Source organism: Penicillium canescens (genome assembly GCF_028828765.1).
Source record: "Penicillium canescens strain IBT 15451 chromosome Unknown utg000009l_segment0_segment0, whole genome shotgun sequence".
NCBI classification, from domain to species: Eukaryota; Fungi; Ascomycota; class Eurotiomycetes; order Eurotiales; family Aspergillaceae; genus Penicillium; species Penicillium canescens.
The window spans coordinates 80,770-93,155 of record NW_026703971.1 but is presented as its reverse complement, the minus strand read 5'-3'; the positions used below and the strand labels follow the sequence as shown (position 1 = coordinate 93,155).

The 12,386-nt window shown below is 48.6% G+C and overlaps 3 protein-coding genes across 3 annotated transcripts; all 3 read right to left on the bottom strand.

Moving 5' to 3' along the window:
• Positions 1 to 1,908: 1,908 nt before the first annotated feature.
• On the bottom strand, positions 1,909 to 4,169 carry N7446_011800 (ankyrin repeat domain-containing protein; the record flags this gene model as incomplete). The annotated part of the gene is made up of 2 exons (XM_058520542.1): positions 1,909 to 2,135; positions 2,156 to 4,169. The coding sequence occupies 2 exons, from the start codon at positions 4,167 to 4,169 to the stop codon at positions 1,909 to 1,911; spliced, it is 2,241 nt and encodes a 746-aa protein (XP_058366828.1).
• A 1,370-nt stretch (positions 4,170 to 5,539) lies between these two features.
• On the bottom strand, positions 5,540 to 5,891 carry N7446_011799 (uncharacterized protein; the record flags this gene model as incomplete). The annotated part of the gene is made up of 2 exons (XM_058520541.1): positions 5,540 to 5,695; positions 5,766 to 5,891. 2 exons carry the CDS (start codon positions 5,889 to 5,891, stop codon positions 5,540 to 5,542), a joined length of 282 nt encoding a protein of 93 aa, XP_058366827.1.
• Positions 5,892 to 6,967: 1,076 nt separating this feature from the next.
• On the bottom strand, positions 6,968 to 7,468 carry N7446_011798 (uncharacterized protein; the record flags this gene model as incomplete). The annotated part of the gene is made up of 2 exons (XM_058520540.1): positions 6,968 to 7,293; positions 7,354 to 7,468. The coding sequence occupies 2 exons, from the start codon at positions 7,466 to 7,468 to the stop codon at positions 6,968 to 6,970; spliced, it is 441 nt and encodes a 146-aa protein (XP_058366826.1).
• Between the last annotated feature and the right edge of the window lie 4,918 nt (positions 7,469 to 12,386).

Here is a 12,386-nt window from a genome sequence, read left to right as displayed (position 1 = left end):
AGTTGTACGACTTGGAAGAACAAGAATACAGTTTCTATACACCTTCCAGGCCGCTTTCCCGCATGGGAGTAGTGCGCGCCGCCGTATCCCTTACGAGGTACGTGACGATTTGGAATGGTGGAGGGACTGCTTGTCTCTCCGCCGCCACATCACGCATCTCTACACAGATGCCTCCAGTACAGGCCAGGCGCTCTTCTTCTTCTCATCCTAGTCTACGTTATACTGCTGGCTGGCCCATTGTCACCAGCTTCATCCAAGCAATGCTGCCACATTGGCCATTGCTCAAGACGCACATGCGCAAATCAATATGAACGAAGTAGACGCTATTTTACAAGGCTTCCTACTTTTCAACCACCATTGGCTCCATCGTACTCTCGTTATCTACACGGATAGCTCCACAGCGCACACGGGACTCAAGAAAGGCTTTCTTCATGGTCCGCCTAACGCACGTCTGAAGAGCCTGCTTATCCTAGCGGCGGCGAGAGACATCCACATCGTGCCACACTGACTTCCCTCCGGGGAAAATACATTAGCAGACGCGCTCTCACGTAACAATCTTGAAGACATTGCTAACCTTTGTCCCCATTGGCAGGACCTCTCGGTATTGAACCGCCCGCGTGGTTCTTTCACGAGGTCCTAAGCACAATGCCGGCCACCTAAAACTGCTCTGGAACGGACTCGGCGCCAACACACGTTCCGTTTACCTCTCCGTTCAGCGCAGCTACGAAAAGCACTGCGCGCTACAAAATTGCTCCGCATGTCCAGTGTCAAGACATTCATTAACCTCATGGTTAGCTCACGACTCCTTGGTAACGCCAGCCAAAAGGCCGTCAAGCCTGACACCGCACTCGCCGACCTAACGGCTCTCCGAGCCTACCATATCGATAATTTCCTTGACGATAAACTCTTCGATAACAAGCATTTTCGACATCTCATAGACGGTGCGAGGAGACTCAATTCCATCACAAAAGTACGAGTCAGAAAACCTATTTCGCGTGACACTATTACGAACCTATCCGCGGGCCTCGCCGCACTCCCGCCACGGCTCTTGGAGATGTCTGCGAACCTTCTAGACGACTTGAAGTTCGCAACCGCGTGCCGGGTAGCATTTTCTGGATTCCTCCGCCTCGGAAAATTCACCTACAAGACTGAAGACCTTAGCACACATTCTATCTTCTCAGCCACAAAGTTAACTCGCTCCGACGTCGGATTCTCTTCCTCGTTAGACCCCGCACAACTCACACTCAAGCGCAGTGAGACGGACCGCCGCCACGAAGGGGTGTAAATTATTCTTGCAAAGACGGGAGACGGCGCTTGCCCAGTTGATGCCCTTCAGAAGCTGCTACTTCTCGATCCCAGAGGGCCCGACGCCCCATTGTTCTCCTTTCACAGAAGACCATTCAGTCGCAACAAGTTCCTCTCGACCTTATCTACTACGCTAAGAGCGCTTGGACTACGGACGGAGGGCTACTCGGGTCACAGTTTTCGGAAGGCGCAGCTTAGCATGCGCACGATAGTGGGATACTCGACGACCAGATTCAGATGCTAGGGAGATGGATCTCAGAGGCTTTCAGGGTGTATTCTACGGCGAAAGCTTTAGTTTTGTACAAGCTCAATCACCAGTTCCAGACAGGCTCGCTGGACCCGCTGTCTCTGCTGCACCACCGTCCGCTCCACCATCCTAGTTTGACCGGGTCGTTTGGGCCCTATCTGGCGCTACGGTCTACGACCGCAGCGACAGGTTACCCGTTATGGCCAAACTACACTCTTCTTGCTCCTCTTGACTGCGTGAGGTCACCACTGAAACTATTCTTACTACGGTCAACGTGGGTGCGAATAAATTGTTCCTTCGTTAGGGAAAGCTCGTTGAAATTATATGATTTGAGGGATATCACTCGACAAATATCATCACTGATGAGCATTATTTAACAGAACCTCAGTCCCTTCCAGCCAACCAGACGAATTGGCCATATCCAAGACTGTCCTGCCCATCTCGTCTTTCTGAGTAAGATTCGCCCGACCGCCCTTCTCGATCAAGAGCTGCAGCAACCGGAGATCGCGGTCTTCAATGGCCTGCATGATAGCGTTCCAGTCGCGATAGCATTTATTCGGGTCAGCCCCCTTTCCAGGAGTAGCTCAATCATGGAAAAGTCACCATCGTCGCATCGTCTTATCGCCTTGACGAGAGGCAGATGTTCACCAGGAGCATTGGGGTCGGCAGCAGCCTCGTCCAAAAGATAACGCACAATGACCCAGTAGCGCTCGCGCAGCGCTGTCGTCAGCGGTGAGAACACGCCGCCGTTTTTCCACTCTACATTGGCGCCGGCGGCGAGGAGTAGTTTGACGTTTTCTAGTTGATTGGCTTGAACTGCTTTCTCCATGACGCCCTTGTGCGCGGATAGGTCTGTTATGCTGGGTAGCAGGAGCCGTAGCATGCTCGGCGACTGAGTCGCCATATACACGGGCCAGTCTTGGCCGCGTAGGTTGGGATCGGCACCATGCGCTAGTAACCAGCCTAGCATCTCTGGGCGTTTCTCCCGGATGGCCGTTGTCACAGCTGTGTATCCCAGAGCGCTGCGATCATTTGCATTGGCGCCGCCTGGGCCCACGAGCCAGTGTACAGCCTCTGTGTTGTCATTCTGTACGGCGCACTCGATGATACCCGGTGGTTGGTGGAGGTCCGCACCGGCTGCCACTAAGTCCGGGAGGAAATGAAGGCGGTTGTGGGTGATACACTTCCAGGCTGGGTATTCAGACGCCATCAGGTTAGGGTCAGCGCCGTGACTGAGCAGTAAGGTGAGGATGTCTGGCCGGTCATCGCGGATGGCCGAGCATAGCGGAGTGTATATTCCGTCCTTCTTGGAGTTTGGGTCCATACCAGCCTGCAGCAAAACGCGCACGGCATCGATGCTGTTCACACTTGTCGCCTGCTCCATCAGGCCAGGAGTCTTTCGAACGTCAGCGCCGCGCGCGAGCAGGATGCGCAGGCAGCTTGGGCGGTGGACGGCGGACCAGAGGACGTGTTCAGGTCCTGGCATGTTTGGATTCGCGTCCTGATTTAATAGAGTGGTCACGATGGCTGGTTGGTCGCTTTGTACGGCTTCGCATAGCGCTGTCTTACCGTGGTCGTCTTTGCGGTTGGGGTCACAGCCGGAATTGAGCAAGGTTTCGATGGCTTGCTGCGGTGCTCGCTTGTGAATTGCTTCGATCAGTAACGTTGTGCCATTGCGCGTCTCATCTTCCAGATTGACGCCATGGGCGAGCAGAGTCTGTGTTAGCCTGGCGCTGGCGGAATCCGGCTCCGAATAGCTGTCATTCCGAAGATTGATTTCTTCAGCAGAAGCTGTTAAGTTTGCCTTGGCCGGTCGGCGCGGCAGTGCTCGGTGCTCGAAGTAGGGAATCTTTTCGGTCTCGCGTCCAGGCTGGTTCAGAAACCCGTTCAGAGATAGGACGGAGGACATATCATCCGTGTTAATTTCAGGATCTTGTTGACGAAGGCCTTGGCTGGGTCGGGCGGCGGTGGATGATTCCTTCGGAGGCACGGATGGTGTCGACCGCATTGAATCAGGCAACTGACTTTGGATCGATGGTACGGACCGCTCAGATTCAAAACTCTTGGCCTTGTTTATGCCCATCACGGAGCGGCCTTTAGATACGCGGTCGAGCGCAGCAGCTAAGCCTGCATACCCAATGCCTACTGACTCCTCTGGGTGTGCGTCTCCGAGGGACCAATGGAAGGCCATGCCGCTGATCCGAAGGGTTTCGGTGGCCTTCTTCAGTGACTCGTGAATGCGGCTGAGTTCATGGCCGGGTCGATGCCATCCTCGCTGCAGCTTTCCCAGTGTCCCGCGATGCTCATAATGAACAAGTTTCAAAATGACCTTGTCAAGTTGTTGAAAGTCGCGGTAAGTGGAAACAAATTTCTTTTCCACCTCTTCAATTATCACCTCGGGCAGGGCGCGATTGGCGGCGGCTAATTCGGTCACTCCGGCTTCAATGGCCCACAGTGTACGACAGGTATCGAGGAACGTATGGGAAAGCTCGCGAAAACCGTCGGGTAGGTCTTTGGTGGTGCTGATATAGTTGAGCATGTGCACGGAGATCTGATTGCCCAGTTGGGTAGCGAGAGCCGCGACGCTGCAGATGGCTTCCTCTGACTTAGCCGTCATGATGAAATGAGAGGCTCACCTTTGAGGCGGAGAAGGCAGGGAGATACAAAAGGAGTCAAGGAGAGACAGTAGTCTAGATTGCCCAGATAAACGGGCCAAACTGGTCAAATTTTGGGGCCAAACTGGCACATCTATACAGTGGAGCCAGTGATCCAAACTAGGTTAAACGCTCGGTCGAAATTGTCGACAATCTCGATCTGGGACGTAAACCCATAGTTTTCTCCTATTTAATGCCTGTTGAAACTATAGTTTACGGTACTAGATCACTCTATCTCGATCTGAGCTCCGATTTCAGCCTGCAGTGACCGAGGTGTTTACTGTTGCAGCATTTTGCCACACGTTATTATTTACTATTCCAGATCTTCGTACAGTCACCGATGCCTCTAGTGAGAGTATGGATGTGGGACCGGATAAGTTACTATTTAATGCTGCAATTGAAGCACATACAGACCGGGGAACAGTGCATTAAAATCCACTACCTGTATGTTAACAGCTGCCTTCGACTTTTAAGCTAGCAGGCACCTCCGGCATCTATTCAGCAATCGCATTCAACTCCTATAATGACGGTTTATCAACATCCTGTTCAAGGAGCCTGTTGGGTTTGGCGCTGTGCTGCGCCCCGCTTAGCTTCCCATTGAGTTTTTGAAAAAGTTGAAGCACACCCAAGTGCCCAAGAGGTTTCAGAATTTCCTTTAAATTTCGCCACTGGTTTCGGATCTGAGTCTGAATTTTTGGATTGACTTGTTTCACAAGTGAATTGTATTATCAAGCTCCGTATCCACAGTGAGCCCTAAATCTGCGATAGTTGGACCGTGATTCTGAGACATAGTGGTTTTTGAGTTTCTGCCGATGTTCCACCGCTGCCAGCTGAGTATCAAGGATGTACGACTCGGGAAATGTTTAAAGGTCTATTGTGATTACTTCACGGCGCTAGGCAACATGATAAAAAGGTCTCCCTCGCAGAGGTACTGAGATCTCTCAACAATTGGATTTTATCTAGGCCATACAATTCTATCTGCCGTCTCTTGCTATTCATGTTGTAATTCAAAAGGAAGATTGATTCAGCTATTATTCGGTGGGAAACTTGAGACTATATATACAACGAGAAGAACAAGTTGATTTCCAATCAACTTGGTTCTTCGTATACATATCTCGGAATTAATTCCGATGGTTCGGCTTGGTTCCTGATCTGCACCAGCCTCATATCACAACAATTCATGTATCTCTCTTGCTTGATTGGATGAATTTTAGGTAAATATTAATATGCTATGTGGGTAAATTACATATAATAAACAAGCAAGCAATAGCCTATTGGACTTGAGTAAGCCCCGACAACCAAACGAACGAAGCAAACCCCGAAACGATCTTCTTTATTCTAGTGATTTAGTCAATTCCACGGGTTTTTCACTCTGGGTGGGATGAGAGGCTTGGTAGAGAGGCGCTGTGAGTTGCATTGTTGTTGATGGGGGGTAGACTTGGTCGTTGTTGGCGTAGAGGCTGCCATCTTTGATGGCCCAGTCAATGGACTGTGGATTGTTAGAACATGTGTATTCTGTGTATTCTGTGGATTCTGTGTATTCTCGAGGGTGCACATACCAGAAGTGATTTGACGCCGGTTTCGATGTCATCGGGCGAAGGAACAAAAGGAAGGCGGAGTTGGTGAAATTTGGTGGGCGTTGCGGAGGCAACGGCCAGGCAGAGGGCCAACCATGGGAGACGCATGATGAATAGGAGAGAGTAGAAGGAAAGGAAAGAAAAGAAAATGTGGGAGAAGGAAAAGAGGCCAAGAGGTTAATAGGTAACAAAGAAGCCGACTGCACAGCTGAGAGGGGAAGCTAAGACTTTTGGACCCCACGACTCCGGGGGAATTACTTTGGAGTGGCTGTCTGTCCGAGAAGCAAAGAGGAATCAAGAGTGGATGTGGGGTGGATGTGATGTGGAATATAGGAGCCTAAACCTATCCTCTACTTCTACTCCCTGATAACCGTGGAAAATAACCTCAATTCCCCTTCAGTCCTTTCAGGGTCGAAAGCTTAGCGTCCAATGTTAAGCTCGGGGAAAGGTTCAAATAGAAGTGAGACCTGCTAGACCAACTACAAACTTGTGAGGGAAAGCATGGAAGAACGAATATCGATAAATAAACTGTTGGCACTGGGCGGATGGATAGTCTCTGTCAAAACTCCGCTTCATCCGGAATCAAGATCAATAAGCCAGAGTTCACTAACCACTTTCCTCATCGAGTTTAGTCTCAAAGTTTGGGCACCACCCGCTTTAAAACCTTGTATATACAAGCTTCTGGAAATTACCTTCTTGCATACCTCCACCCCTACCATCGAATCAGGCGCGTTTATCTCTCAAGCCCCTAAACTTACTACGTCGTATTACTTGCTTACATGGATGTTCGCGGCTCTGGGAGAGACGCAAACTGACTTTTGTCCTTGGCCGTTTCGTCCAATATCTGCTGGCCCACCACCAGGCACGCGGCGTAAGCCGGGAAGCGAGATTGTTCGATTAGTTAAGCCATGGCTAATCTTTCCACGAGGTTCCCTGGCCGTGAGCTTGGTGAGGCTGGTCTTGATGCTTATTCCAGTATTAAGGCTATCCATGTGAATATGAAGTCCAAGCTTTAAGGGGACTCAGCACGACAGCTGGGATCTGTATTGTTATATATCAAAACTGAACATGCGCTTTGTGAATTTCAAGATGTTGCTATTCCGGTAATATATACACTAGAATTGGGATACCGTCATCTCAAGCCCTGGAACAACAACGCCTTTTTTCAGTTGCAATGAACATGATTAGGTGCAGCTTGAGCTTCCAGCAACGAAAGTACCATCCGAGTTCTCGCAGCCACACTCACCAGTCTGGGGATCTTTGATGCAAGTAGTGCCGTATCCACTGCTCTTTCCACCATCGCCCCAGTTGAAAATCCAGTAGTCAGAGTCCTCCGTTAACTCGCTGGTGGTTGGGGCAGTGCAAGTGTAGGCGCTGCATGTTCCGTAGGGAGCGCCGTTGTTGGAGTCGTATTGGTGGTCGGTCTCGAAGACGGCGAAGGTCTGGGTGGACGAAGTGCGAGTATTGTGAGAGCACTCAGCAGCCTGGATGGCCTTGGAGACCTTGGCAGCTATTTTAAGGAGGTTAGTTCATACGTTCGGATACACTAGAGCTGGGTATTTATACTTACCAGAGCAGTTGAGGCTGCTGGGCTTGTAGCCCTTACTGTTGGAAGAAGCAGGGTCGAGGGTGGCAGCGACAAGAGCTGGGGCAGCCAGCATGGAGAGGAAAGTGATGAAGTGCATTTTGAAGGTTAAGTGTTCAGATGTGGTGATTTACGCAGTCTGGAACCAAGGTGTAGTCGATATATATATGCAATACACAGCTTTAGCATCGATCCAGGAGACGTATGATCATGGAGTCAATTTTCTCTACCTGACACAGGAGTACTCATCAGCTATGGAGTAACACATGTCTAGAGCAGATTGCTGAAAATAACGCCTACTCAGGGGGACCCACTTCAGCTTCCATAAAGCTGAGACTCATACAATGTGTGTTTCAGCTAGAGGCCCGAAACAGCCAAGATGGTCCTCCCATCCCACACAATGATCCACTCGGAGGCCTTATTTCACAAGAAGGATGGATTTGTGAAGCATAAAGGGGTAGTTCCGAGCCATAAAACCTTACATCGGGTTATTGCTGTATACCTTCAGATTTGAAGACACATATCATAACAGTGCTATCATTTACTAGTGTGGTAGTTCAAAGGAAGATTAATTCTGCTGTTATTCGGTGGGAAACTTGAGACTATATATACAACGAGAAGAACAAGTTGATTTCCAATCAACTTGGTTCTTCGTATACATATCTCGGGATTAATTCCGATGGTTCGGCTTGGTTCCTGATCTGCACCAGCCTCATATCACAACAACTAGTGACCGACAGCTTACTAAAGAGCCGTCAGCCAAGTTTCATACAGAATGTGTGATGTTTGAGAATGTCCGTTCCAGATCTTTAACCCCCTACATTAAAACGGTAATCAGCCTAAGATGAGCCTAGGTCCTAGGCAACGTCAGACACCATACGTCAACCGATTAACGTACTAAATTAAAGTTGTGGCTGCTAAAAGGCTTGTAACCTAATTGAACACAAGTTTAGTTAGAAAAAATGGGTTCCAAATATGAAATGACTGGCAGCAATCAGGATTTTAAGGCAAATAATGCGCAATAGTTTTGAAATCGGAGGTCTTTCCCAGATCCCCACGGCACCAACTCTTAAAATAAATTTTTCTACCAGTAAGTGGGCCAGAAATGCGCATGAAAAAAGCATGGAATATTTCTTTCAGCCAGATCGTCAGGTATATAATCAACGTCGTTACCAGTAAATTGGTTTCAGGGAGCAAAAACTTCTAGTTTGCCAGACCACTAAGTGTTAAAATATCTCTTTGCTACGAGCAATCTCGAAAAGGTGCTGAAGATCAATTCCCAGTAGCAAGCTATTGGCTAGATTTTGTAAGCAAGTTAGCCGAGATGGATCCGATTAGCTTTGGGCTTCCGAGTAAACTCACCTCGTCGCAATGCATTGCTGTCATCTTATGAAGTAGCCCAATCCGCATGCCTTCCCAAAGACCCGGAATGACAAGCAAAGAGTTTAGCTTCAGGTGTAAGGTCTCATGTTTGAAGAACTGTTTCAAATACTTTCCTTTCTTACTTCCCGCGAGGGCCTCCAGTACAGCCCACCAGTTATTCGCAGCGAGTGGATCCCTCGGCGTGTTGAGGTATCCCTCGTAGCGATTGATCCTCTCGTAAATCAGTCCATCGGGTGGGCGATTGTCGTTTGGGTATCGCTCTTTCAGCGATTGAATGAACTTGTGACGAACAGACTCTACCTCATTGCTGTGGTTCTCGGGCGAGGCTAGGCAATTGTCAACGGGGATCTCAGAGAGCTAGAGCCGAGAAAACGCACCTTCATCATTATCTGTTAGATACACATCTACAATCCACCACTGGTTGTCGTAGTCGAGGACATGCTTGGCAGCCGTGATGAGATTTTCGTGATCGTACGCGCACAACCGGTATCTAACCCCATCTCCAAGGTAGACATGACTCCACTGCCAGATCGCGGACGTACGCGGTCTTGCCAATGAGCCCTGGGAACTATCACTGGTACGTGGTTGTCCCGCATCAACCGTTGGCACCCTTGAATCTTCATCATTTGTTTCAATCGGCGGATGTTCTGCCGGCCGTCCATCTGTCTTCTGAACCCGGTTTCGAAGACGAGGTGAGAAATATGCACTCTAGCAGATAGCTCGAAATGACGTTCTTTATAGTCGTATAACTTTCGCTCCCAATGTTCAACTTCTGCTTGCCTGGAAGGTGACATGATGGGAGCTAGTACAAGTCACATGTGAGTTGCAGATGAGCAGGTGTTTAGAATGACGCGAGAACAATGTGTCGAGGGAGACTCCATATAGTAGTACTTATACCAGCTTTATTATTGAACCTTTTTGGGAAGAATTTTGAGCCAAAGATCTGGATTCGACGATCTATTGCATGCCCTCCTATTCCACCGGTCAGTGAAGTCAATTATCTGCTGCACCAGCTACAGTTGTTTATTATGGGAAGCTCATTTCTGCTGGTAGTTTACCTGCCACGCTACTACTGCCCATGGAGTGAGGCGGAAAATTGCGCCAGCCTCAATTATCTGGTTTCCCGAATACTGCCCACACGGACTAAGCTGACCATATCTTGGACTTTTATAAAGAGCTTCCTTGCATTGCGATGCAACATGTTCTCAAATGTTACCCGGATGTCAAGGCCATAATCGGTTAAGATACCCATTCGCTTCTCGCTTGTGAAACATGAAGCTTTCCACCAAGAGCAAACTGGATTCGCTAGTTTCAACCACGGCACTGTCTTTTTCTGTCGCGGTTTTGGGTTGTCTATCTTTTATCTTTGTCGGATGTTCGTCGTCTTCCTCTCCGAGGGGTCTGCATTACTTGCAAGTAAGAAACGCCCGAAAACACTTCAGTTCTAATCACCTAGCTAAGAAATCGGCAGATAGACCTGAAAGATTTTCCAAAGCTACCTGATTTACAAATTCGGGATTCGTTCAATATTGACAATGCGCGTTCCGAGAGAGGGGGAAGAAATGCCGTCGAAGACGTGGCGTCTAGCGTCCATACCAGCGCACATGAAGCAACTATTGAGGCAACGTCCGCTGCCAGGAGCATGATGCATGCCCAGGTACACGACTTGAAGTCACATCTGCCTCGATACTATTTTGTTGGCCTCTGGAGCTACTGCAAGTCCCAGGATGGCTCGAAGATGGTGTGCTCCCACTCCAGCACATCTTTTTTCGATCTATCTGCCTTGCTTGATTCTACGCCAATAAAGGTAATCGACGTACTTCCAGAGATAGATCAAAGTCTGATTTCCGGCTACCGTCAACTCTCCCTGAGTGCGATCCCTTTGTATATTTCCGTGTTTGTGGCAACCACGTTGACCATAATCTTGGCTGGTCGCAAGTGTTTCTTTTCCAGTGGTAGCAAGTTACTTGCCATATTTTGCACGGTATGTAATACTCGGGAGAACATAGAAAGATGCTGACAAACCAAGCTTTCATCGACGCTCATTACGACTGCCACAATCTTGGTCACGGTTCTGTATGGTCTTTACGCTTCCGTCGTCAAGAATAACTTGCAGACCTATGGTGTCCAAGTCAACTTTGGAGCAAAGATGTTTATCACAACGTGGTTGGCCTTGCTGTTCTCTATTGCCAGTTCAATCATATGGCTGGTTCAAATTTTCTGCTGTTGCATTTAAATGGCAAGCGCATTGCGGGTCTTTGAATCAGATATTCATTCAGCTGAGTAGATTGCGATTTATTTATATAGTGAAATGGGGATGGCTCAATGGCAGTCTGGCATAGCAGACAGGTCGATATCATGGATGAAGGATCAAGCAACCAACACTCCCTAGACAGCACTAGTAGACAGCGGAGCGTATACCCTGAGACTTCTTCATAATAAAAGGGCTGGAAACGAAAAGAGTGAATTGTATGATGCTAGCCCAGTCCTCTGCTGGAATCCCAACATGGAGGAATGCTATCTGACTGGCCACGTGACTAATAGTCCGTCCATCTTTCTACTGTCACCGGTTCCACCACTACAATAGTCAATTGCGGATGATGGACTGGGGTACTGTATTGCTTGCTTCTGTAGTGCACATTCCGTAAATTGGAAATCTTTCTCGCTATATCTAATTCACAAAATTTGAGCCGAATACTTGTTGAACTCCCATGTCGTTTGTGGCCTTTATGGTAGAACTATCAGATAAATATGATACATTGTGGCCGCCTAATAATCTGTAGCGGGCGAAATATGGAAACGCGGAGGTTCTATGAAAGGTCACTAAAGCAGAACAGCCAATCTTGTCCGTGAGAAAGGATTTGATGGTAGGCTCAAGTGTGACAAGGGGTTTTCCTGCTTTCGGTTGAAGGACCTGGATCTGTATACATCCTTCTGATGGGCTCTAACATATCACGCGCTGAAAATGATGCATTCACGGGACACAACTCCTCACAAGCGGCTTGAGCTTCACATGCCCTTTCAACCAGGTTGCAGATTGTATTCTGGAAATTTCGGAGTACTTGTTGCACGGAATTGTTCGTATCCCCGGTACCGGATCGGTAAAGTGTTTGTAGCTCGTTGAAAGTGTGTTCCGTCAGGTCTTGGAGTAGCTTGAAGAGAGCATAGCAGTCACGATAGTAAGCATTGTGTGCTTGCTGTTGGCCGATCTGGCGAACAATATGTACAATCTCTTCCATTTCTGGATTTCGCGAGGACGTTTTGTGCAAGAGAAAACGAATAAGCACGTTCAACCCTTATAGCCTTTAGTTACCTAATGAGAAATACACCATGCTCTTATCCGTCACAGTCATTGCACACATAGGCCAGTCGCATAGCCCGAAGATCATTGGGACAACGACAGATAAACATGCCTCGACTGTTCAACATGAACGTGCTCATTTCTGAGGGTCCAGCCGTTGAGGTCGTGATTGTTGATATGATGGTTCTTCACCTCAACCGTTCTGGTGATCACCACCGCATAAAGATCACTTCCACCCTTCCTTCGTGTTTCAGCAAGTACCGACTTGTGTAGTAAAGAATATGACCCGGGCTCCACACTTGGCTATAAAAACGCCTACCCGCCCGAATAATTA